The sequence below is a fragment of the Lissotriton helveticus genome, chromosome 7, assembly GCF_964261635.1.
Source record: "Lissotriton helveticus chromosome 7, aLisHel1.1, whole genome shotgun sequence".
Taxonomy (NCBI): domain Eukaryota; kingdom Metazoa; phylum Chordata; class Amphibia; order Caudata; family Salamandridae; genus Lissotriton; species Lissotriton helveticus.
This window is the reverse complement of record NC_136068.1, coordinates 207,897,478-207,923,298: the sequence shown is the minus strand read 5'-3', so window position 1 is coordinate 207,923,298 and position 25,821 is coordinate 207,897,478. Positions and strand designations below refer to the sequence as shown.

General features: G+C 44.4%; 1 protein-coding gene across 1 annotated transcript in view; it reads right to left on the bottom strand.

Moving 5' to 3' along the window:
- Positions 1-10,640: 10,640 nt before the first annotated feature.
- ANKRD60 (ankyrin repeat domain 60) overlaps positions 10,641-25,821 on the bottom strand; it is a 53,544-nt gene continuing 38,363 nt past the window's right edge. Inside the window, exons 3-4 of the mRNA XM_078650472.1 lie at positions 15,173-15,338; positions 10,641-11,119 (exon numbers count right to left, since the gene is read on the bottom strand). Coding sequence (XP_078506598.1) covers positions 10,677-11,119; positions 15,173-15,338 — 609 coding nt within the window. The 3' untranslated portion in view covers positions 10,641-10,676. The remainder of the gene's footprint in view (positions 11,120-15,172; positions 15,339-25,821) is intronic.

Genomic DNA, 25,821 nt, shown 5'->3' with positions numbered 1-25,821 from the left:
ACAGTATATTTTACATTACATATATTGTGTGGTTCGGATTGTTTCCCGATGCAAATGGTCGGGTCGTTGTGCTGCCATACTGCTTTACACTATAATACAATTACTGGGTCTGTGTATAATGTAGACGTATCTTTCATCCAAGGGGCAGGGGTATTATAAAAGCCAGAGGCCAAACTCAAAAAAGTTTCCTCCTCGTAGAGAATCGCTGGCTCAACCATGCTTAAGTTATATAAAAGGCGCCTCTAATAAACAAACTGCTTTTATATAACACTATAAATATTAAGCAGTATTAGTATGCACAATATATTATCAACCTCGGAGAATAACAGTGTGAGTTGGTCCAGACGAGATTAAAATTCTTGAAATACAGATCACACACAACATGCTTCCCAAAAAAGGTTTAACGTACATAGCCATTTTACCTGCTGTTCAAGTGTTAAAGTTCCAAACTACAGTGAAGCAAGTATCTCACTGTGAAATCCGAATACCGTGAAAAATGGAAAAAAGAAACCACTAATTTACCATGAGAAAAAAAAATCACTTTTTGTATTTTTTCAGATATGTAAACTTTCTGATACTGTTTCCTTTCTTCACATTTTCACCTATCGGCTTTTACTTTCACTATAATTTGTCACTTTTAAACTGGATCCCATGGCAACATTTAGAAGCAGTTTATTTACGGGTATATGCCCCAGAGCCTTTTTTCCACCAGAACTGTGCAGCGCTTTATTTCTAAGTGATTCCTCACTGGGATTTTAAAGTTCTTGGAGGAAATTCGGCTGCGGGGCATCCTCTTCCACAATAGTGGATCAATATCCGCAATGGACTTTTTCGGCCAGACGAAGGGCTATGGCCCTTTCTTCTGAAAACATTTAGATTCTATTTACTATTTGTACCCTTGCTGGTTAATTCATCATTCTGTAAAATATACAAATTCTGCACAAGTCAAGAGCTGTTTGCACCCACATCCACTGTTTTGCTTCCGCATCCATCTGCAGCATATTTCTTTTCTTTAGGCTTACTGAAAAAACACAGCTGTTCATGTTTAGGTCGAGCGTAGCGATAGCGTAGCGATGGACCTTTTGTCGGCGTGTTCGGAGGAATCTGAGACAGCGTACAGGCACGAGCCTCGCTGTCTCAGATTCCTCCTCGAGGGCGCGCACGGCGCCGTGCACATCCCCTGCCTCGGAAGCTCCATCCCGCAAGTAAGCCTCTCGCCTCTATCAATCACGCGCGCGCACACACAGCCACACTCACGCATGCACACACAAACACGCACACACATAGGCAGGCAAACACACACGCAGGCACACACACACGCGCACACAGACACACATACCGTTGCCGCACCCCACCCAGCCCCACTTACCGCGTCAGCGGCCTCAGCCGCCACTCCTGACTACAAACAGACAAACGGGCAGACAGAGACTCGCCTACACACCACCCCCCCCACCCACCCACCACCAACCAGTCATCGTGCTATTTTAACACACACACACACACGCATACATACACACGCATACACACACATGCGCACACACGCGCGCACACATCCCCCTCACACCCCACTTACCAGGTTCTTCTTGAGTGTCCCTCGGCAGCCAGCGGGTCATTCCGGGTAACAGGCGGGGGCCGCGGGGCTCACCACGAGCACGGGAGCCCCGCTAGCTAACATGGAAATCCTCCGGCGGCCACAGGAGCGCCTGCTTCCTGTTTTTGTCCGGCCCCGCCCCCGTCCCAACAAAGCTTGCCTGACTTCCTGTTGAAGCCGGGCTGCGGCGGTGAGTTTGCTTGTTAATGTTTATTTCCCCGAAATTCCCAAAACGTTATTATTTATGTACTCTAAAGTCCATATGTAATGTAACTGATTCCATGGTAAAGCTCTCTGACACCTTCGGGTAAAGTTTGCGATATATAAAAGCACATAAAAAATAAAATCCCTGGGAGGTTCCACTCAGTTGTCCTCCTCCCTCTGTACACTGTGGGGATTATTTACAAGCCCCTTGTTTAATTTAGTCAAATATCATCACTGTTCTTCAGTGTCGCCTCTCCAAAATCCTCACTTTTCCTACCTTGTCACTCACCTCTCCTCCCCCATCAATTTTCCTGCACTGTCACTCCACGATAACCACCAATGCTCCTTTCACCACTCATACATATTTGCAAATACCACACAAATGCTACACCTGCCCTATTCACCACTCATACACATTCAATACTCCTACTTTCCACCTCTCTTTTCCTGTTGCCTCTCTTAATACATCACTATTCCTCTACTATCACTGTTCATAACTAGTCACCACTCAGACCATGTCACCACTCTTACACTAAAACAGCTCCTACTATATAACACTCTTACACGTTCACAGCTACTGCTGTTCACTAGTTTACCTAACAAGTAAACAGTAACTTTGTCCATAGGTAAATACAGTATATTCACAACTAATAAATAACTTATTACCTCTTGCTCCTAGCACAACTGTACAATTACCTTTTAAAAATAATTAATGCAACGCATTACCATTTACAATGCCAATAACTCAAACTTTAATGCTGCGAGACCTATTGCATTGTAAATGCTTGTTTTTAAATGTATTTAATTTTTCTTTATTCATGTTGGACAGCAAGGCTAAAATCCATAGATAAAATCCATAGGTCTCAATGGCGAGACCTATTGGCCTTGCCAATGCTTGTTTTATTTCCTCCCAAGCATACCAGTGCTTCATTTAAAGCCATCAACTGTCCACACTAATGTTTGCTGTATTTGTGCTAGTCCCACAAATCAAGGTAAGGATACTAACTACATTTTTAGCCTTCAGTTTCAAATTCATTCACATTTACCGAGTGTTTTAACATTTAAAATTTTGCTTTCTAATGTATATCATCTGTATTAATATACTAATATTATTTAATTTTGTAAACAGCCGCTGACCTCCTTGAGTAGGTATTGTGAACCCCTACGGGTGAGGTGAGAGGTGGAACCGTTTATCACTGAATAAATGATGACTTATACATTAAATAGCATTGATGTAAGGTGTAAGCCCTTTCATCTAAAGTGGACTACAATGCAAGCAGGCAGGACAGAATTAATGAGAGGGATACTGCGGGTCCTTAGGAAAACGCTGGATCTAATGCCCATATCGGTACGCCAGACCCTGGTCCATACCCTAATAACATCTAGGTTGGACCATGGAAATTTACTGTACCTAGGGGCCAGCGTAAAAAGCTTCTCGAGATTACAACGAATACAGAGTGCAGCTGCCCGCTTGATCCTACAGTTACCCAGAAGGGCATCAACAAAAAAAGCACCGAGTACCCTTCACTGGCTCCCGATTAGGGAACGGGTGACTTTCAAGGCCCTATGTGTAGGACATCGCATCCTTCATGAAAGAGGCCCAAGGTATCTGCATGGCCTTCTGAAACGGTACGAGCCTACCCGCCAGCTAAGATCATGCGGCACTGGGCAAGTACAGGTTCCGAAGGTCAAAAGAGCTAGAATAGGTGGAAAATCTTTTAGAGTCATGACTGCTAGGATATGGAACAAGCTGCCAGAAAAGCTGCGTCTGGAACCCTCTGAGTCTATCTTTCGAAGAGACCTGAAAACAGTCCTCTTCCCGAAAGACTAGTACCGGACTGAAGACACTGCACGCTTTTCATGCCTTAGACCCTTTTGAAACAACTGTAGCGACCAGCGCGGGGACACACTTGCAAGTGTAACCATGCGCTTTATAAAATATATAAATAATAATAATAATAATCCTATAGAGAGGTGACTATGTTGGATCAATATGTGAATCCCTGTGTGTGCTTTGACTTACAAGAAGGAGAACTAGTAACAAAATATGAATTCCTCCAAAGACTCATTTAAATTAACACTCTAATTATCCTAATCTGCAGAAACACATTGCTTTATTGACTAAAGCAAAGAAACTGACTTAGGATCTGAATGTAATTACAAAAGACTAAGAGGCCAAGAGACCGGTTGGATAGATGGAAGGTTAACTTAAACTGAATTACACAATGGATACTTTGAAAAGACTGTCATTACAAGAGTTTGAAAAAGATTAGGGGCCTTATTTAGGGGTTGGCAGATAGGATACTCCATCACAAACGTAAAGGATGCCCCAGCCTGCATATTTCAAAAGGATTTTAGTATATGGTGGAAGGAATATCCGCCACATTTTTACAAAGTATCACATCAAAATATGTATTGTCAATAGATAAAACTGGTTAGGCAGGATTATTCATCACTGAAATAATTTTTGACATATGAGGTTAACAAGTAAACCCCATATGTAACAGCGAGAAATGTTTACATGTCCATACATAAAACCTGTAAAGGAGCTTTGCGGTTTTTGTGTAACAAGGATTGTTATTGTAGCCTTGGGGATCATAAAATGAATTTCCTGGCAGAAACAATCTTGAGATGTTAACAAATGTACAACCACAAACGTTTTAATATTTATACCAAAATAAATGCAAATGTGCATGAGTATATGTATTAGAGGCACTGTTTTATGTTGTAAATATGTTAATACATGTAGGATTCCAGTTCTGCATAAATCAGCAGCATGATTTAGTAGAAGACAGCAGTTTATTCAGAGTTATTGCTCACAAATAGAGAGATTTTAGAAGGTTGGTTGATGAAACGTTTCTCTATGAAATACAGTTCAAATACAGCTTGGATACTGAGAAAACAATACAATATAATAAAATGTTATAATTAGCTTTACAGATAGAGTGAGGACTGCAGGCCCACTGGTATTTGCAATCAGATGCTCCACAGACTCTGAGTTCCCAGGTCCATTTTTGCTCTTGCATTATGATTCCTTTAGACAAAAAAAAGATGTATTTGAAGTCATTTAAAATTATTAAACTAATTAAAATTAAACATCATAAGCAAACCTAGGGGCATATTCATGTGACTACTGGCGCAGGGCAGTACAGCGCAGCAAGTTCCCTTGCTGAGCTGCCCTGCACCACAGGGAAAGGGCAGGAATGAACCGTATTTATCCACTACAGTGATGTCCTTTCCCCAAGGTGCGAGGGTGCCTGTGTTGTCGGCAGGATTATTTTTGTGCAGGAAGGGTCACCTTGCCGCACAAACATAATCCACAGATGTGTTTTCCCCTCTGAGTGCTGCAAAATGCAGCACGCATAGAAAGAGGAAAAAACGAGGAGAAATAAAGATATTTCTCCTCGGTACGCCTCACCTTGGGAGGTGTAAGATTTTGACACATTCCCAGGTTTACAAGTCCTTGTAAAATCTGGAAATGCGTAAAAAATCCATGGGAGATGTGTGGGAACACCCACCGCAATGCCCATGGAACACCTCCTTTGCGCAGAGTAAGCGATTTGCGCTGCCTTTCCTTACTCCATATCTAGGAGGCTATTCTAAGCCACGCAAAGCCTCATTGATATTATTTGATGGTTTACGCCGCTATTGCATCACAAAAATCATATTTGTTAATCAGAACCAGCCGACACGTGTTTCGTCGCGTGTGGGACAGTCTTCCCGCGACTCTTCAGGGCTAACGAGATAAGACGTGTCGTGTGGAGAGTCGCTCCGTCGGTGATACTTCCGACCCGACAGGGCCCAGGACTGAGTGGAGATGCTGAAGTCAGGGAATTCTAATAAGAATATGGTCCAAGTAAATAAATGACAAGGTAATTGTAGCAACGACACTCCAGACGTGTAGGTAAACAAGCTAATGCAGAAAAGACAGACAGGTGCATCCAAATAGCCGTTCTCCGCGCTGTGTCCCGGGTGTGACCACACCCGGGACACAGGGCGCAGAACGGCTATTCAGATGCACCCGTCTGTCTTTTAAGGCATTTCCATTTTGGTCACTACCGATCTCTCGTCTTAACCGTTTCTCGGTGGAAATAATCGTTTAACCTTGAATTCTTCATTAGCTTGAAGACTGTCCCACACGCGACGAAACACGTGTCGACTGGTTCTGATTAACATTAAAGACACTGGGACAGATTTATGTTAACTGGCGCATCCCCAGGGATGCGCCAGTTAACATGCGCCACAGTGCGCCACTGCTCCGCCACCCATGGTGCAAGGCAGTGAGGATGCGTGACGCATCTCTCGGCGTATGGGCGGCGCATTGCAGGAGTCATGTCGCAAGTGCGACATGACTCCTGCAATGCACAGGAGCCACCTATTGAATGCATTGTGCGTCACCCTTACGCCTGCTTCAAGCAGGCGTAAGGAATTGACGTAGAAAGTGGCTGAGTGAAATCTCATAGATTTCACTCAGCCACTTTTAGGAGGCGTTTCTGCGCAGGAACGCCCCCCCTGCGCAGAACCGCCTCCTCATGGCGCAGGGGTTTCCAACGTGACGCATCTCCTAGATGCGTCACGTTGTAAATAGGGCGCATTGTTTGCGCCGCCGTTGCGTCACATTACGTGACGCAATTGCGGAGCAAGGGCATCATAAATCTGCCCCACAGTATCCTGTGATTGATTCCAAGAAATCCTTGTTTTGTTGATGAACATAACGCTTTGTCTCAAGTTTCTCTAATTTGTCTACCATGACAACATTGCTTAACGATTAGAGTGTGCATAGGTTTTTGTCTTTCATTGTACATATCGTCAGCCCTTGCTGACACTATTTCGAGGGGTTACAGGGCTCATCCCCTCGACCTGTTTTGCACCTCACAACACTCTGTTGAGACACCTAATAACTTTGCGTCAATACTTAGCTGTGCGCCCTTTCTCTTAACCCTTACTAAAAACCCTAACCTTTGACGCTTACAAAAATCATATTTGCTTATAACTGAAGAACAGTAGGGAAAATAAAGTTATTTAGATCCAAACAGACTGGAGGACGATGCTGATATCAGGATGAGGGAGTAGACAGCGACAAATGCTGTCTACCGCATTTAAAATGCAGCCAAACATCTTGCAATAGTTTTGCAATATAAAGTATACCTATTTCATTATGAGCATCCCTTGAAGGTTCAAAAGCTGTTCTCTGGAGCTCGGTGTGGGAGTTATTCCTGGTTCATTGCTGGCATTAACATTTCCTACGATAAACAGCCCTCTTCACAGTTTTACTGATGAATATTTATCATTCGAGTGTCTCACCAGGCGACACTTTAAGATGCAGACATGAAGGGGAAATTAGACCTTTAAAAACAAATGTAAGATGCTTGGGACGCTTCAAAGCCTTGACTTCACTGTAAATATGAAAATAATCTAAGGTGGGAAATAACTGCCTACAAAACTGGTCTATGTATATATCTTTAAAATCATTCTCTCCACCTCTTTTCTTCCAGCTGGTATTCGTTTTTACTCAAGACAGCACAGTAAACGCTTCCCTAACCACATTGAGGATGTTGACAGGCATCTAGAAAGTGCCGAAACGTGGGTAACTGCACTTCCTGATGTCTACGAGTGCTATATGGCCCACACTGGAGCTTTCAGATGAATCAGCCATACCGAAGAATTGTTTCCCTTGATCAAAGCAGCCTAAAACAATCCTACCTCTTGTATTTTGTTTGCTTACGATTGTCAATTCTGCCTCATGTAATGTAACGTTTGCTTTTGTAATTTGTTCACTTCTAATGTTCTCATGTATCAGTTCTGTTCCTATTGTGAAGTGCTCTGACACCTTCGGGTAAAGTCTGCGCTATATAAAAACGCATAAATAAATAAATAAATAAGAAATGGTAGTCGTAGACCATGCTAATGAAGAGGAAAACAGAAGTACCCACTTACCTCAGTGTTAGAGCAAAGACTCTTGAGGGGGCGGAGCTCAGAGCACTTTCACTTCATTGGGTGAAGTTAGGATGTTTTTCAATGAGGTTAATGGGCTAATAAATACAGCTGGGTTTACAGCCTTTCAGGCATAGTAGTGATGCTCTCTGCTATCGTAAATCACTGTGGGTCTGATTCAAGCATTTGAATCTAGCAAAGATGCAACTCTGGAGAATGGGAAAGTGCTCTAATATTACATGCTTTCCATGTCAGAATGTGTCCATACAATTTACCCCAGCTGTACAATCCAAGTTCGTGCATCCACAGGATTTTGGCCCTAGTCGAGATCAGCCATGGGAAAGAAAATAAGCAACTTTCAATTTTTTTTTTACTTTGCTGCAATGTCCTAATCAATAGGTAGTGTGACTGTTAACATGACTTTTGGAACCACTGATAGATAACTCTGAAAGAGGTACTACAATCAAATATGCATGCGTCTTCTCACAGTTTGGCAGTGGCGTAGCTGGGGCGGGGCAGTTGCAGGGGGAGGCGGCTCGCCTGGGGCATCACTGTTCTGGGGGGGCGGGGAGCACAAGATACGTTTTCTTTTTTTTTAATTTTCCCGCGTCTGTCGCTACCACCCCCCTCCTGCATGTCGAAGTCTGTCACAGCCACCCCCCCCACGCGCTTTCATGGTCCGTCTCCAGCATCCCCCCGCTCTTAACTGGGCGGCAAACTAAGGGATCGCCCCTGGCGGCAAAAGCTCTAGCGACACCACTGCAGTTTGGCACGGCCAGTGTGGTGCTGCGAACATGCTCTGAGACTAATGCAGCTAATGCCCAAGATCTCATGTCATTTAGGTGTAAGTTACACAAAAACAAGCATGTCACACAGGGTGGTGATCTAGGCTGCTCATTCTTAAGATTTTCCCCATCCACATTTGTAGAAGCCTATTTTTTTGACTGGCATCACATTCAGGCAAGCATTTGCAAAGCCAAAATGTCAGGGTTCAATGTACTAAAGCATGCAGCCTCAGCACATTGGAGCAAAACACAAGAGAGGGAGTCTGCAGGAGCAGACAGAAAGGGATATCATTGTAAAGTAGTCCTGCATACAGTTCAATGCAAGCACTTGAATGGAGATGGAAAGCTAAACCAAACAGCCAATAATATTAGACTAGACATAAATTCTGCACAGAATAGAGCCAAGACATGATCGACAAAGTCCTGGCACGTTCCAGCTTACATGTGAAGAGCAACAGCCCGGCTTTAATTCCCTTGCATCAAGCCCCTTATGTATAGCAACAGCTCGCCTGAACACTTCAGTTATCAAACTTCTGGAGGGCGATGGGGCAGTCAATCCACTACGCATAGGATGTCGAAACGGTTCCCAACTGATATAATAAAACAATTCTTGACGGGGATGGGGGTGGGGGGGTAAAAGAATGACACTGTAGTATAGATGCTTGTCTCAACCCCATAAAAGCATCGCTCCCCCGTACGGCCGGACACTGTGATTTTTTTAGACAGTACACTCCCAGGGTGTGGTTTGTAAAAATACCCAAGGGGAACAGAACCTACTGGGGTAGATAGACTCAGGTTCCTACCCAATATCACATGTGCCAGGGACAGGGATTTAAAATTAATAATGACACAGTCCCCTTGAGGGGTAATGGGGCCAGGACCTATCCAACCAATCCTTTGTGTAAACAGGATTTCATCACCAGGGGTGAGGGGGAAATCCCTGTTTCACGCTAACCAATCCAATACTTTATTGTGCCACTCCCCATATTACTTCTCACTTTGTATCCGCAGGGGGGCGTACCCAAATCAAAACCACCACATAGTAACATACAGCTGGAGGAAGATTTATAACGGTACGATTGAGAAGCAGGTCATGGTTAGCTACGGCTTCTACTGCATCCCCCACCATTGGACTGGGAGTTGATGGTTCAGTGATAGTGGATGGTAGGGGAACAGGGTGAGCATTACAAGGAACCCCTATCACCATTAAATTCTATTGTCGGGGTGGGGCAATAGGGTTGGGCAAGGTAGCATTTGGGGAGTTTAGCAGGGGCACTGGCTGCTGAGCCAGGATAGACATAGCTGGGTTTCAAGATCTCCCAAATGAATAAGGATAGGAGAGAGCTCAGACCAAGTCAGAACCTTGAGTTTTTCGAAGTAATCAAAGACAGGCAACTCCTTCAGACCAGGGTCGGTGGAGATATAGTAGTGCCTGTCTCTGAGGACCCCTGAGGCTGGACCACCAAAAACCCTTGTGCCATCACTGGTGCATTATCAGTCAGAAAGGCTGAGTGACAGCGTCAGATGTTCCGCACTGCTGACCCCTCTTACATTTTTTGGCCTTAGTGATCACCTTGTGCCCTTCGGTATGTGGATTAACAACCTTTTCCAGCTGCGTGGAATTCGCATAAAAGCAACATGTCTGTTTTAATGTTTTCATCTGTGATCTTGCTCTTTTATGATTTTATCTAACATAGAATAAAGTCTTCTTGATCCTGTATTGACAAAGTCTCAAGCCAGGGCCTTTGGAATTGCTCCACTGAAGAGGTGAATGCATCCTGCGAGTGGCTTTCTTTACATAATTATCATCAATTCATTGTCGAGTGGCTTAACAAGGATGATCCTTGAGAAAGCCGGTGTTGGGGTAAGTAAGCGTATTCAAGTTGGGATGTTACAGTGCAATGTCCACCTTACAGCATGTAATAATTTGGTTCCAGACAACTTTATGAATCTCTGTAGTTTTGAGATTTTTCCCGTGGTCACCAGCTTTTTGAAGGATTCAAGTGACAGCAGAAATTTCAAAAATGTATTCAAAGGGCAGACGTTTGTGATACAGCAATGCAAGAGTATTGTCTTAATCTACAGCACCATTGCTTAAACCTGCTACAGAAGTTTACTTTATAAGTCTGACTCAAAGAAATACCTTCAGGGCACCATTACCATTACCTGGTCGGATTAGGTTGGTTCTTGAATGAATCAGAAGGATAAGATTTGGTACACTGGTTTTTGGCAGCACTAAAACTCGAGCCCTGAAACTCTCCCTTTTTAAGAAGATTGGCCATATAGCGCTTGGCGTGTGTGCCTGACCGCCATGTCTTCAGCTTGGAGTCAAACTTCTGATGTGCAAAAAGCTCGGATTCATCAAGGTGCATCTTCACTTTGACAGTGGCTGCTCTTTGCCGCCACTTGAAAAGAAACAACCTGCGTTCACTCGTCTTGTGGCCCCAGAAGTGGGCCAGCTCCAGAGCCGTCCGCCCCTTTCCATCCACATCGCTGATCTGCGCACCATGGGCGAGAAGCTCCTCCAGGCAGTCTGATTTCCCCAAGGAAGCAGCAACATGGAGAGCGCTTGTGCCAAGCTGCGTCTTTGCACAAACATCTGCACCTGCAAAATGATAATACACAATTACATGAGTGTGGCAACCACAGAGAGGATCAATTGAATCAGTGGATTTTATCCAGCATGCGTCTTTGGCAATAAGACCTTGATTAAAAAGGGTGGCAGATTCATGACAGCTACCATGATTATGCAGTGAAAGGCTTATCATCCAAATGGCATGGGCCATGAGGATCAGCACAGGGCTAAATTATAATCCCTAGGCGAACAGGAGTTCGTGCAGGGATCAAAGTTAAAAGCGATGGGGTAATTGCCGCACACAAGCAATGTTCCCCTGGTAAACGTGGTCAGATTTCACCTGCAAAAGTGTACGTGGGACATCATGAAGGGAAACTCTGTACATGAGAAAATAAGTTTACTAAGCTACACTTTTCACATGTGATTCCCAATCATCTGGCTATCAACTCAGAATACAAGGTATTTACCACTCCTGATAAAGAAAGCATCTTGAGGTATCAGTACTTACTGTGCACAGTAAACATCTCACTAAGTTCTAGCACACTCATAAGGCAATGCCCTGATTATATGTTCAAGACTAAATTCCAATCCATGTACAAACAGGAGTTTGCACAGGTATCAGAAGTGTGCAGTGATAATTATTACATATTGGTAGTTTTTCCATGATAGATTAGGCAGATCAAACCTGCCTAACATTAGTTGAGAGAAAAGACCCAGAAAAAAAGAAAAAATCTGGAATCAGTTTGTTAAATACTAATTCTCAATTTTCTGCCTAATTTCTAAGTTGAAACTAAGAATAGCAAGTAATCATCTCACCCAGTTAATATCTCACTGTCAGAAACTGGACTATTAATTTGGGAGGGGATACCCCTACCACCTCAATAAACCCACTCTGGTCAGCTAAAAACACAGGGGCTTATTTATAAGCAGCTAGCGCCGCTGGTGCGTGACTTTTTGTGATTCTTCGGCGGTGCAGGAGCCTGCTCCATATTTACCAGGCAGCACAAAGCCACTTTGTTTGGCTTAATGCTGCCTTGTAAACATTGTTTCCTTTAACACAGTTTTCTGCTTTAATAGGGCTTGCAATGGGTGCTGCTGTTGGTGTTCCCAGCTACATCCATTCTTTTTTAAACTGCCCCAGATTTACAATAAAACGTAATTCTGAGGCATCACCAAAAACTTGCGACTCCACAGGGGAGGCATACGAGAGGCACAACAAGGAGAAATATCTTTATTTCTCCTTGTTTTTCCTTTTCCTAGGTGTGCTGCATTCTGAAAGAGGGAAAAGCCTCTTGTGATTGTTTTTGTGCAGAAAGGTTTCCCTTCCTGCACAAAAATAATCATCCCCGCAATGCAGGCATGCTTGCATTACCATTACAACCACATGAGTAAAACAGAACAATGCAACAAAAAAGGCGGACTAGGCTCAGGCCAGGATTGAGCCAAAGAATATGGGGTGGCCATGTGGGGCAACCCTTGCTGTACACAGTCAAAGGCCATGCCCAAAAGCAGTTGGTTACCCATAGGTTGGGCATAGGTTAGTGCAGGGCATAACCGAAGGCCAAGCCTGCTTCCAAAGCCCACTATTCTTTAATTTATTATTGCGGAAATCTATCTGTTGGGAGTGTAATATAATACTTGGTTGGCCAACAGAAACGGGGAAAAACTGGGTGGGAGAACATTACCTTGACATCCCAGCCCCTAGTTCACTCAGGTGCATTCTGGTAAATGCAGTACATGATAACACGGCCATTAAAGAATCTTTTGTTTGCACCATGGTTGGTGCAGCCAGTGCTGACTAGCTCTATACATTAGCTCGTATTTCAGGAAAGTTGTCCTTCATCAGTAGATAGTAACACATACGTCTAGAGATTCTGGAAATGCTGCGCAATAGTCTTTTCAGGTCTCAGTAGCAGTAAAGTAAAGTCCACATTTGTAAAGCGCACAATCACCCGTAAGGGTCTCTAGGCGCTGGGGGCCGTCGGGAAGATTAAGCGAGCTATTGCCCAGAGTCACATGGTGCTGGGCTAACCTGCCGCCGGAGCCGGGGATCGAACCGTGGTCCCCAGATTCCAGCGTCAGTCGCCCTGGCCGCGGCGCCACACCTCTAGCACACATTGAGTGCAGGTGCATCACTCAGAGCTTGTCAGCTCAAATACCTGAAGGGAGCCTTATCAAACAAAAACAGGGTGGGAGCACACTGCCTTGACTTTCCAGCACTGAGTTCATTCAGATGCAATCTGGTAAATGCAGTGCATGGTAACACTTCCACTAAACAATATTTAGCTATCCCCATGGTTGGTCCATTGTTTAAAGTTCATCTGAGTGAACTTGGTACTGAGATGTCAAGGCAGTGTGCTCCCACCCAGGTTGTTCCCCAACAGAAACAAGGTCTTAAGCCGTAAAAGGCAAGGATTGGCACCAGAGAGGATACGTGCAAGTAGGCACATGGCATGATCTGAAGGACAGGCCCTGCAGTCAATCCTCAGAGTTCAGTTTTAGGATATATTTACCCATAATTTTCTGCTATAGGTTATTTAGGTATAGAAAATATAGTGAGACTAAAAAGCAGGTGGAGGAACTAGAAAAATAAAAGGAGAGCTTGTACTTCTCATTGTGGTCATCTGTCTATTGCCACTGTAATTACCTCTCCAAAGCCTTTAAGGCATTTTTTGTAACAATAATTACTTCAAAAGCTCCTGGATGGCATTACACAAAACAACAAAAAGAACATTTTCTGAGTAAAGTTCTACTTTCATGGCAGGCTTGGTGTAATTCTGTTCTGAGTTTTTGCAGTAGCTGAAACAAAAAACTCATGTGGGTTTACCATTAACGTTTCCTGACAAACTTTTAGAGTGATACAATTATTTCACAAATCAAGATTTCAGTTTTGATGTCATTAAGGCTTCCCCATTTTGACAGCTGACAGCATGTTGTCAAAGATATATTTAATCTGTTGTCTCACTCTTGCTTGTAGCCTTGAGATACACCTGAGTATCAATGTGTGAATATGGAACAGTAGGCTGTTAATTAAACACATAGATTAAACAATATTAAAGAAAAAGCTGTGCTCAGTCACACACCTAAATAAATACATTCAGAATTGATATTGAAGTCTTAATAGGAGCTGTGGCTCAGTGTTTGCTCAAGTGAAGTATGGACAAGAGGATTCCCTTACAAATAATTGTTTTTGACTTTTCTTTTCTGTTCAAGTGGATTTATGGCCAAATACTGCCTCTTCACTTTCTTTTATCATTACTCCATATACTGTTTCTTTGTTTCTTATTCTACCCCTCCATTCTGTTTCTCAGAATCTTCCTAAAATGTTTACAGGCACATGATCATTGTTGGCTTTTGCTTTTCTTTAATTGCGATTTTTAAGGAATCGCAATTAAGGAATCCCAAAACCCTATGCATGTAGAAATCGCTTAAAAAATAGCGATTTATAAACATTCCTTAATTGCGACTCGCAATTAAGGAATACCTTTCCATTCATTCCTATGGGCCTAGAGGCCCATAGGAATGAATGGGAAGACATTCACAATTTGCAAATCTCAATTAGAGAATCGCAAATTGAGAATGCAATTTCAAGGGTGCCAGGGTGTCAAAAGGACACCCTGTTGCACACCTGAAATTGATCCATGCACATATGTTGCGCGTGTGCGCAACATGAAATTTTGAAAAATCCACAAAAGTGCAGTTTTTTGTGTCTTTTTCTCCTTAATGCTTTAAATTCTGGATTTCTCAGCAAGAGAACCACACATTCATACTCATTACTCACTCTTAACACTTGTTTTCCATTTTAGAGATGCCATCTACTCCTGCTGGGCAATATTACTTACTTTTCCATTTTAGAGATGCCATCTACTCCTGCTGGGCAATATTACTTACTTTATCTCTTCTTCATAGACCCGTCTACATTTTAATTGTTTTGTTAACTCCATACATCTTTGTACTATTATTTAAATGCTGTATAAAATCTTCCATAAATTCACTGTTAAAATTCAAGAAATTAATAAACAGGATTTAATAAAAGAGCCAGCCTGGAGGTAGAAATACTTCTGAAGGATTAGTCCATCTTACCATTTTCTAGAAGAAATTTCACGAGTTGCAGATGACCTCGGTGAGCCGAAACATACAAAGCCACGAAGGCTCTACGTGCAATCCAGGCTAACCTCTGATTTGGTGTCAAACATTCTGAGTTTGGGGTATTGTATTTGGAATCTTTAGTAACCCCCAAACGTTGCAGCTGGAAAAAATAAAAATTTTAAATTAAGCTATGGGTTTGAAGTGTGTTGAGGTCTCCTATGACAATATATTACACATTTATTTTACAGTTTTGATTTGTGTTGCTTTTAAGTCTAGTTTCAGTTTTTATTATATGGAAGAAATGGGGCATATGTATGGAATACCTACCTACAGACATTTTTCTGACTCTTTAGAAAGATATCCCTTAAATTGCACTCACAATGAAGCATCTTCAAATGTTCCCTTTATGGATGCACCTCCAGCAAAAGGTGTTCAATTTACATTGCCAGAACATGTGCTCAAAGTGAAGGATGAAACTGCAGCCTACGGGCTAACAACATCACACTGTGTTTACTGGGGCACCATATGAACCATTGATGAGGCATTGAATCTAACACTGCACACCCACAACTGGGCATGGAGTTCAGTTTTTGTCAATTTTAATCCCACCAATGAGGTTTGTGAACTATTCCCTGTCTTGTGTTTCTAATCTATTTTGTGATGGGTCAGAAGAGTAAACAAAGGGCTAAATATGTTCCCAAATCTAAATCAAAAATCTAGTTGCTTACCGATACTAGATCCTAATTCATCTGTTCCTGTTATGTTGCTGAACACTTACTCTTTCCACCAAACGTTCTCCTCCCTCTATATATATATAAAGCACTTAATTTAGTGGAAATATATTGTTGAATTTATGATATGAATACATTTTAACATCCATCATTTGAGAGTGTAGTCATGTTAATGTGTTTACTTACCACTGCTGCAGTGCCCTTTTAATAGAATAATCTTCAGGAAGAAGAGACCATCTATTTGAACTTACATTTCAAAATGTAACAAGTCCAAAGTCCACAAACCTTTTATTAATTATACTAAGTGCTCATCCTTCTCAAAGATAACTAAAACACATTTCTTACAGAGCTTCCTTGGATAAGTATGGGAGAGGAGGTATGTTGACCAGTCACCGTTGCCGTCTGGAAGGGGCGTTTGGGAAAAATATTGAAATAAATATTGTGTGGACAAAATATTGTGCCCAGAAAATCAAGGGCCAACGTAGTTTTACTATACTTAACTCCAAATATATGTACTGTGACGACATATATATGTAGGGGAACGTAGATGTGGAGTTAAGAAAAGTAAATCTATTCTTAGCTATTTGAATTTAGCTTCTTGCTATGTTGTTCCTCGATACTTTTGACACAATATTCGGTCAACACTACATAAGTCACAGACACTAGAGTGCTAGCTGCACTTGACTATGGGTTGCGGACAGTGACAGACTAGGATGTCTCATCACTCAAGGTGTCCCAAACATGTTGTCAAGGAGGTGGAGGAGCCTGTATCATGGCACCCACAGAGGGTTGGATGTGCTCACGAAGGGCACTGGAAAGTGCAGTGGCAGTTGGCTGCTGGCATGGGAATGGGATTCAACCACCTTAATGCCACAACTGTTTGATCTGTTGGGTAATTCCAAATGTTCTGGAATCAGGGCAACTTCCTCCAGCTGATGTCACTGAGCCCCCGGGCAAGGATTCGAAATTGGGATGTCTCAAGGCCCACAGGAATGATCTGAGAGGGAGGGATAGGTCAAGGATGAAGCAGGGTTATTCTTATTGGTGATTGAAGGCAATGTAGCCTCTCCTAGACCCGTCCGTCAGCTTGCTTACTGAGCAACTGATGGAATGTGTCTCCTGGGCAGTCTCATTCAACTGGGGCTGTCATACGCAAGTCCTTTCTAGCCGCTGGACTTTGGCAATCTGATGTGGGGAGGTCACTTCCTCCTCGGAACGCCACTCCACCTTAATCTGGACTTAGGCTCAGTGGGCCTCATTTATGAAAAGTGACGCATCGCTGCGTGAAAACAACGATGCGTCACTTTTCATTGCGCCCTCCTTGCGACACCAATGATGCGTCATATTTACAGTATGACGCATCATTGCGCAAGGAGTTACAGATACGTCAGTATTTCTGACGTATCTGTATGGCGCAAAAGTGACGCATCGCTGGAGTGTGTCACAAAAGTGACACAACTCCAGCAATGTGTCCTTTCACATGGGGCAAGCCCCATGTGAAAGGGCCTGCGTCAGTCTTACGCCTGCTGTGAGGCAGGCGTAAGAAATTGATACATTTGCGTCCTAGAAGTGGCGCAGTGAAAGCTTAATGATTTCACTGAGTCACTTCTATGACCTTTTCTTGCGTCAGAACGCCGCCCTGCATACATTATACCTGGCGCAGGTATAATGTAGCGCAGGGGTTTACAAAGTGACGCATCTACTTAGATGCGTCACTTTGTAAATATGGTGCAACAAGGTACATTTTTTACGCTGCTGGTGCGTCACAAAAAGTGACGCACTGGCGGCGTAAAAGTGACGCACGGCCTCATAAATGAGGCCCAGTGTGTGTAGAAGGTCACAGCTTTGCAGAGGTCTCACTTCAGGATCAATTCTCTTGTTTCCTTTTGATGGTGGCAGAGAACCTTGTCAGTAGAAAGAGTTAAATGGTAAACAATGCACTGATCAAGGGGGATAGTACTTATCCACTCTGGCAGGGGACCTGTGGCTACATGAAGCAATCTGGCAAAACCACCCACCCACCATCAAAAAGAGAAAAGTGGTTTCGGTGAAGGGTGCAGAATATGTCTACTTGCAGTTATCATTGCTGAAAATGGGCATTAGCGGGCCAGCATTAACTAGGCCACCATCGGGTATAGCCCACATGCAAGGGGCCTCATTTATGAAAAGCGACGCATCGCTGCGTGAAAACAGCGATGCGTCACTTTTCACTGCGCTCTCCCTGCGACATGATTGATGCGTCATATTTATAATATGACGCATCATGTCGCAAGGAGTTACAGATACGTCAGTATTTCTGACGTATCTGTAGGCGCAAAAGTGACGCATTGCTGGAGTGTGTCACAAAAGTGACGCAACTCCAGCAATGCTTCCTTTCACATGGGGAAAGCCCCATGTGAAAGGGCTTGCGTCAGTCTTACGCCTGCTGTGAGGCAGGCGCAAGGTTTTGACACAACAGCGTCCTAAAAGTGACGCAGTGAAATCTCATAGATTTCACTGCGTCACTATTACGAGGCTTTTTGCGGGTGAACGCCCCCTCTGCATACATTATATCTGACGCAGGTATAATGTAGCGCAGGGGTTTACAAAGTGACGCATCTCCTTAGATGCGTCACTTTGTAAATAGTGCGCATCAGGAGGCATGTTTTACGCTGTCGATGCGTCACAAAAAGTGACGCATCAGAAGCGCAAAACTCACGCAAGGCCTCATAAATGAGGCCCCTGGAGTCCAATGATGTCTACCAATTACCTTCTTAGGCACACATGTGCAACCCTACAGACATGCACACTGAAGTGAGTAGGGTGGCAGTTCCAAACATCATGAATTCAAAGGACCCAGTTATGAGGGATTAAACAGAACTATCAGGAGGCAATCTCTCTAACCCACAGAGGCACAACTAAAACAACTTTAGGCCCTAACTAAAATCTTGTATTTTACCACTCTCAGTGGCGCATGACCTGGGTAGAGGGACCAGTAATCAACGCAAAGTAGGGAGGCATTCTTGATGCCCCCAACATAACAGTCCAGCTCTACGGGCATATTTACAAGCCCCTACTGCCACCACAATGTCACTTTTCAGGATGCTGTAGTGGGTATAGGGGCTTCGCCTTATTTACACTGCAATGTTGAGCCACTTATTGTGGCTTAACATTGCCTTGTATTTGGAAGAAAAGTAATTAGGAACTGGTTATAAAAGGAGGACAGGGACGGACACGTGACAGCAAAGAACTCTTGAGGGACAGAGTGTATGATACAAAAATATAGCTTTTATTTAACTTTATTCAAATATTGTTCTGATAAAAAACATCATTGATTTATTGCAGGTAATTATTGTGCGTGTACCTCCAACATACATGTGACTGTCAATCTACATATATATACACTTATTGTTGCATCCTGTACACATTTCAAGATAATGAGTTTGCGCTTGGAGGTTGTGTGGAAAATTGTTTCAGCACACTATACATAAAAACATGGCTAAATATGACATCTACGCGCGTTTCGGCTGGGGGCCTTCATCAGGGAGCCATGTGAGTATCCAAATGGACCTATACATGTAAAAAAATATAAACAATAATAATGTTTGTCAGTGTCCGTGAGTAGTCCTTTATATTTACATTTTGAAATAGAGAGAGAATTCGTGTGATACATTTATACAGTGATACAAACATAACATAACAATGAAATCTAAGGAACTTCTAGAGCCTGCTCTATTATATACAATTATATACAATTTGGTGCCCAACTGGACTAGTACATTTCTGATCTCATTGTATTTCTATATGCCACCTTTTAATACAATGGAATGGGGGAGGACACATGGGATGATTGGCTGAACAATGTTTTAAAGACCTGAATGTTAGCTACCACTAGGCATGATGAAATAACAGATAAATGAAAGACATATAGGGGCAGTGGTTGTACCTAAATAGATAGATGTTACCGGTTTCTCATAGAAGGGTAAGGAGACCTGGACACTACAAGAGGACATAATTAAGGTACGACATTTGGTAGTTCAGAAGGGTGAATATTTAAAGGGGTGAATATTTAAAGAATATATTAGGGGAATTGCAGGATGAAAGAATACCTGTATTGTAGTTTATTGTGCTTATTGTATTTCTCTTTCAGTCGGTATCCCGTTAGCTGAATGTGGACTTCGGACTTTAAGCTGGTAAATAAGAGGGACATGGGGAGGAATTATGTAGGTTGCGCTAATATGTTAGGACTTAATGAGAGAGACAAGGCAAGAGAGTTACCTGCAAGGCGGTCTTGTACAATTGCTAGGTGGCGTGCTCCTAGCACGGGAGGGGTGTAGTACAGGTAACCTAATTATTGAAAGACATTGATAGCAAACTTTTAATGACTGTTATCTATTGAGGGAGTTTGTTGTCCTAATGATTATGATAATGGGAGCCCAATAAATACCTGTCGATGAGGTTGATAGGTCTCTAAATCGGGAGCTCTGGTCGTTTACTCGTGGCGCTGACTGTCTATTTGCCAGGAAGAGTGCAAGCAAAGGCAGCGTTTTAGAATGTCGTCTGGTTAGACATAAGAGGTAAAGAGCGTGTATTCATTTACAGTCAATTACCTTTGGTCCGTGTCCACTGTGTGTACACTGGGGGGTCTATGAGCTTTTGGCTTTTAACCGGCGGTTGTCGTCATATTAGTGGCGGTACGAGAACACTTTCTGCGGCAGAAATAGACATATAGAACCAACGGTTATTGACGGATGGTGCCTTGTGAAGCGAGTGTGCGCGCTATTTACTCGTGTGCCAAATTGTACCTTATGGTTGTCTTTTCTTTGCTATTCGATCGGGGGGTCTGCCGGTATCTGAACAGCGTTTCTCGTGGCGCTGGCTATCTATTTGCCAGAAAGGGTACAAGCAAAAGCAGCGTTTTAAAGTGGAGTATAATTAGATATGGATAATAGAAAACAGGTATTTATTTACAGTCAATTACCTTTGGTCTGCGTCCACTATATTTACGCTGGGGGGTCTGTGAGCTTCTAGACTTTAGCCAGTAATAGTCGTCATGTTAATGGCGGTGCAGAGACACTCTGTGGGGCGAGAATAGATATATACAGCCATCGGTTATGTCGGGTTGGACCTTGCGAGGCGTGTGTAAGCGCTAGTTGCTCTGACATAGATCTTACCTCACGGTTATGCTTTCGTCGCTTTCCGATCGGGGGGTCTGCCGGCGTCTGGACATGTAGAGCCAGGGTTCGAGAAGGCTAGATGGCGCCAGTTGTATTTAAACCGGTGGAGTCAATTACCTGGGTGGGCGCGTTTAGGGTGGCCTCGAGGTCGATGACGGACTATATTTGGCAACGTCATCCAGAGATGCCGAGAAATGGCGGACATATTGAAAAGGTGGAATCGACCTTGTAAACAAAGTACCTTTTTACGCTATAGTTAGCGTGAAAGGGGAAGGTCAATGGGTGTTGTGGTGGACGTTCCACCACAACACCAATTGATTTTGATGCTGCCCCCTATTTACAAGGGTGACGTAAATAACAGGCAGCGCCAATATTAAGACTAGGGAAAACCTGGTCTTAACCTGGAGAAATGGTTAATTTCTCCTCGTTTTTGCTGTTTCCTTGTGTGCTGCGTTGTGCAGCACACATAGAAACAGCAAAACACCATTGATTGTTTATGTGCAGGAAGATGTCCCTCCCTGCACATAAACAATCATTTAAAATAAATAACATTTTGAAATTTCTATGTATGCTGTATTAAGCAGCACACATAGAAGTTACAAAATGCCATTAAAAGATTGTCTATGTGCAGGAAGGGAGACCTTCCTGCACATAAACAATCTTTCCCTCAATGCAAACGCCCTTGCACTATGGTGCAAGGGTGCCTGCGTTGGTGGTATGCTGCTAAATTTAGCACGATTCAGAAAAGGGGGTGGTGATGAACAGTGTCTGAATTAAGCAGACCACTCTTACACAGTCCAAAGATCAGGGCTTGATCCATCACCGTTATTTAGCTCACTGCCCCATCCCAGCTCAGAACCTGGCTATATGCAAATTAGTCTGTCCCTGGCCCAGTGCATCATGGGAACAGGGCAGACCAAACTACCAAGCCAATTCTTCACCAGGAAGGAGACAAGCTTCCGGGGACCGGTTTCTGCCATTTCAGGAGTCGTCGGCCCGGCTTGCTTGAATCCTGATGGAGCAGTGAGCAAGGGACTCATGTCTGAGTATACCCTTCCACGCTTATGGTGGACAAAATGATTCAGAAAAGGGGGTGGTGATGACCAGAGTGTCTGAATTAAGCAGACCACTCTTAACCAGTCCAAAGATCAGGGCTTGATCCATCACCGTTATTTAGCTCACTGCCCCATCCCAGCTCAGAACCTGGCTATATGCAAATTAGTCTGTCCCTGGCCCAGTGCATCATGGGAACAGGGCAGACCAAACTACCAAGCCAATTCTTCACCAGAAAGGAGACAAGCTTCCGGGGACCGGTTTCTGCCATTTCAGGCGTCGTCGGCCCGGCTTGCTTGAATCCTGATGGAGCAGTGAGCAAGGGACTCATGTCTGAGTATGCCCTTCCACGCTTATGGTGGACAAAATGATTCAGAAAAGGGGGTGGTGATGAACAGAGTGTGTGAATTAAGCAGACCACTCTTACCCAGTCCAAAGATCAGGGCTTGATCCATCACCGTTATTTAGCTCACTGCCCCATCCCAGCTCAGAACCTGGCTATATGCAAATTAGTCTGTCCCTGGCCCAGTGCATCATGGGAACAGGGCAGACCAAACTACCAAGCCAATTCTTAACCAGAAAGGAGACAAGCTTCCGGGGACCGGTTTCTGCCATTTCAGGCGTCGTCGGCCCGGCTTGCTTGAATCCTGATGGAGCAGTGAGCAAGGGACTCATGTCTGAGTATACCCTTCCACGCTTATGGTGGACAAAATGATTCAGAAAAGGGGGTGGTGATGAACAGAGTGTCTGAATTAAGCAGACCACTCTTACCCAGTCCAAATATCAGGGCTTGATCCATCACCGTTATTTAGCTCACTGCCCCATTCCCAGCTCAGAACCTGGCTATATGCAAATTAGTCTGTCCCTGGCCCAGTGCATCATGGGAACAGGGCAGACCAAACTACCAAGCCAATTCTGCACCAGAAAGGAGACAAGCTTCCGGGGACCGGTTTCTGCCATTTCAGGCGTCGTCGGCCCGGCTTGCTTGAATCCTGATGGAGCAGTGAGCAAGGGACTCATGTCTGAGTATACCCTTCCACGCTTATGGTGGACAAAATGATTCAGAAAAGGGGGTGGTGATGAACAGAGTGTCTGAATTAAGTAGACCACTCTTACCCAGTCCAAAGATCAGGGCTTGATCCATCACTGTTATTTAGCTCACTGCCCCATCCCAGCTCAGAACCTGGCTATATGCAAATTAGTCTGTCCCTGGCCCAGTGCATCATGGGAACAGGGCAGACCAAACTACCAAGCCAATTCTTCACCAGAAAGGAGACAAGCTTCCGGGGACCGGTTTCTGCCATTTCAGGCGTCGTCGGCCCGGCTTGCTTGAATCCTGATGGAGCAGTGAGCAAGGGACTCATGTCTGAGTATACCCTTCCACGCTTATGGTTGACAAAATGATTCAGAAAAGGGGGTGGTGATGAACAGAGTGTCTGAATTAAGCAGACCACTCTTACCCAGTCCAAAGATCAGGGCTTGATCCATCACCGTTATTTAGCTCACTGCCCCATCCCAGCTCAGAACCTGGCTATATGCAAATTAGTCTGTCCCTTGCCCAGTGCATCATGGGAACAGGGCAGACCAAACTACCAAGCCAATTCTTCACCAGAAAGGAGACAAGCTTCCGGGGACCGGTTTCTGCCATTTCAGGCGTCGTCGGCCCGGCTTGCTTGAATCCTGATGGAGCAGTGAGCAAGGGACTCATGTCTGAGTATACCCTTCCACGCTTATGGTGGACAAAATGATTCAGAAAAGGGGGTGGTGATGAACAGAGTGTTTGAATTAAGCAGACCACTCTTACCCAGTCCAAAGATCAGGGCTTGATCCATCACCGTTATTTAGCTCACTGCCCCATCCCAGCTCAGAACCTGGCTATATGCAAATTAGTCTGTCCCTGGCCCAGTGCATCATGGGAACAGGGCAGACCAAACTACCAAGCCAATTCTTCACCAGAAAGGAGACAAGCTTCCGGGGACCGGTTTCTGCCATTTCAGGCGTCGTCGGCCCGGCTTGCTTGAATCCTGATGGAGCAGTGAGCAAGGGACTCATGTCTGAGTATACCCTTCCACGCTTATGGTGGACAAAATGATTCAGAAAAGGGGGTGGTGATGAACAGAGTGTCTGAATTAAGCAGACCACTCTTACCCAGTCCAAAGATCAGGGCTTGATCCATCACCGTTATTTAGCTCACTGCCCCATCCCAGCTCAGAACCTGGCTATATGCAAATTAGTCTGTCCCTGGCCCAGTGCATCATGGGAACAGGGCAGACCAAACTACCAAGCCAATTCTTCACCAGAAAGGAGACAACCTTCCGGGGACCGGTTTCTGCCATTTCAGGCGTCGTCGGCCCGGCTTGCTTGAATCCTGATGGAGCAGTGAGCAAGGGACTCATGTCTGAGTATACCCTTCCACGCTTACGTGGACAAAATGATTCAGAAAAGGGGGTGGTGATGAACAGAGTGTCTGAATTAAGCAGACCACTCTTACCCAGTCCAAAGATCAGGGCTTGATCCATCACCGTTATTTAGCTCACTGCCCCATCCCAGCTCAGAACCTGGCTATATGCAAATTAGTCTGTCCCTGGCCCAGTGCATCATGGGAACAGGGCAGACCAAACTACCAAGCCAATTCTTCACCAGAAAGGAGACAAGCTTCCGGGGACCGGTTTCTGCCATTTCAGGCGTCGTCGGCCCGGCTTGCTTGAATCCTGATGGAGCAGTGAGCAAGGGACTCATGTCTGAGTATACCCTTCCACGCTTATGGTGGACAAAATGATTCAGAAAAGGGGGTGGTGATGAACAGAGTGTCTGAATTAAGCAGACCACTCTTACCCAGTCCAAAGATCAGGGCTTGATCCATCACCGTTATTTAGCTCACTGCCCCATCCCAGCTCAGAACCTGGCTATATGCAAATTAGTCTGTCCCTGGCCCAGTGCATCATGGGAACAGGGCAGACCAAACTACCAAGCCAATTCTTCACCAGAAAGGAGACAAGCTTCCGGGGACCGGTTTCTGCCATTTCAGGCGTCGTCGGCCCGGCTTGCTTGAATCCTGATGGAGCAGTGAGCAAGGGACTCATGTCTGAGTATACCCTTCCACGCTTATGGTGGACAAAATAATTCAGAAAAGGGGGTGGTGATGAACAGAGTGTCTGAATTAAGCAGACCACTCTTACCCAGTCCAAAGATCAGGGCTTGATCCATCACCGTTATTTAGCTCACTGCCCCATCCCAGCTCAGAACCTGGCTATATGCAAATTAGTCTGACCCTGGCCCAGTGCATCATGGGAACAGGGCAGACCAAACTACCAAGCCAATTCTTCACCAGAAAGGAGACAAGCTTCCGGGGACCGGTTTCTGCCATTTCAGGCGTCGTCGGCCCGGCTTGCTTGAATCCTGATGGAGCAGTGAGCAAGGGACTCATGTCTGAGTATACCCTTCCACGCTTATGGTGGACAAAATGATTCAGAAAAGGGGGTGGTGATGAACAGAGTGTCTGAATTAAGCAGACCACTCTTACCCAGTCCAAAGATCAGGGCTTGATCCATCACCGTTATTTAGCTCACTGCCCCATCCCAGCTCAGAACCTGGCTATATGCAAATTAGTCTGTCCCTGGCCCAGTGCATCATGGGAACAGGGCAGACCAAACTACCAAGCCAATTCTTCACCAGAAAGGAGACAAGCTTCCGGGGACCGGTT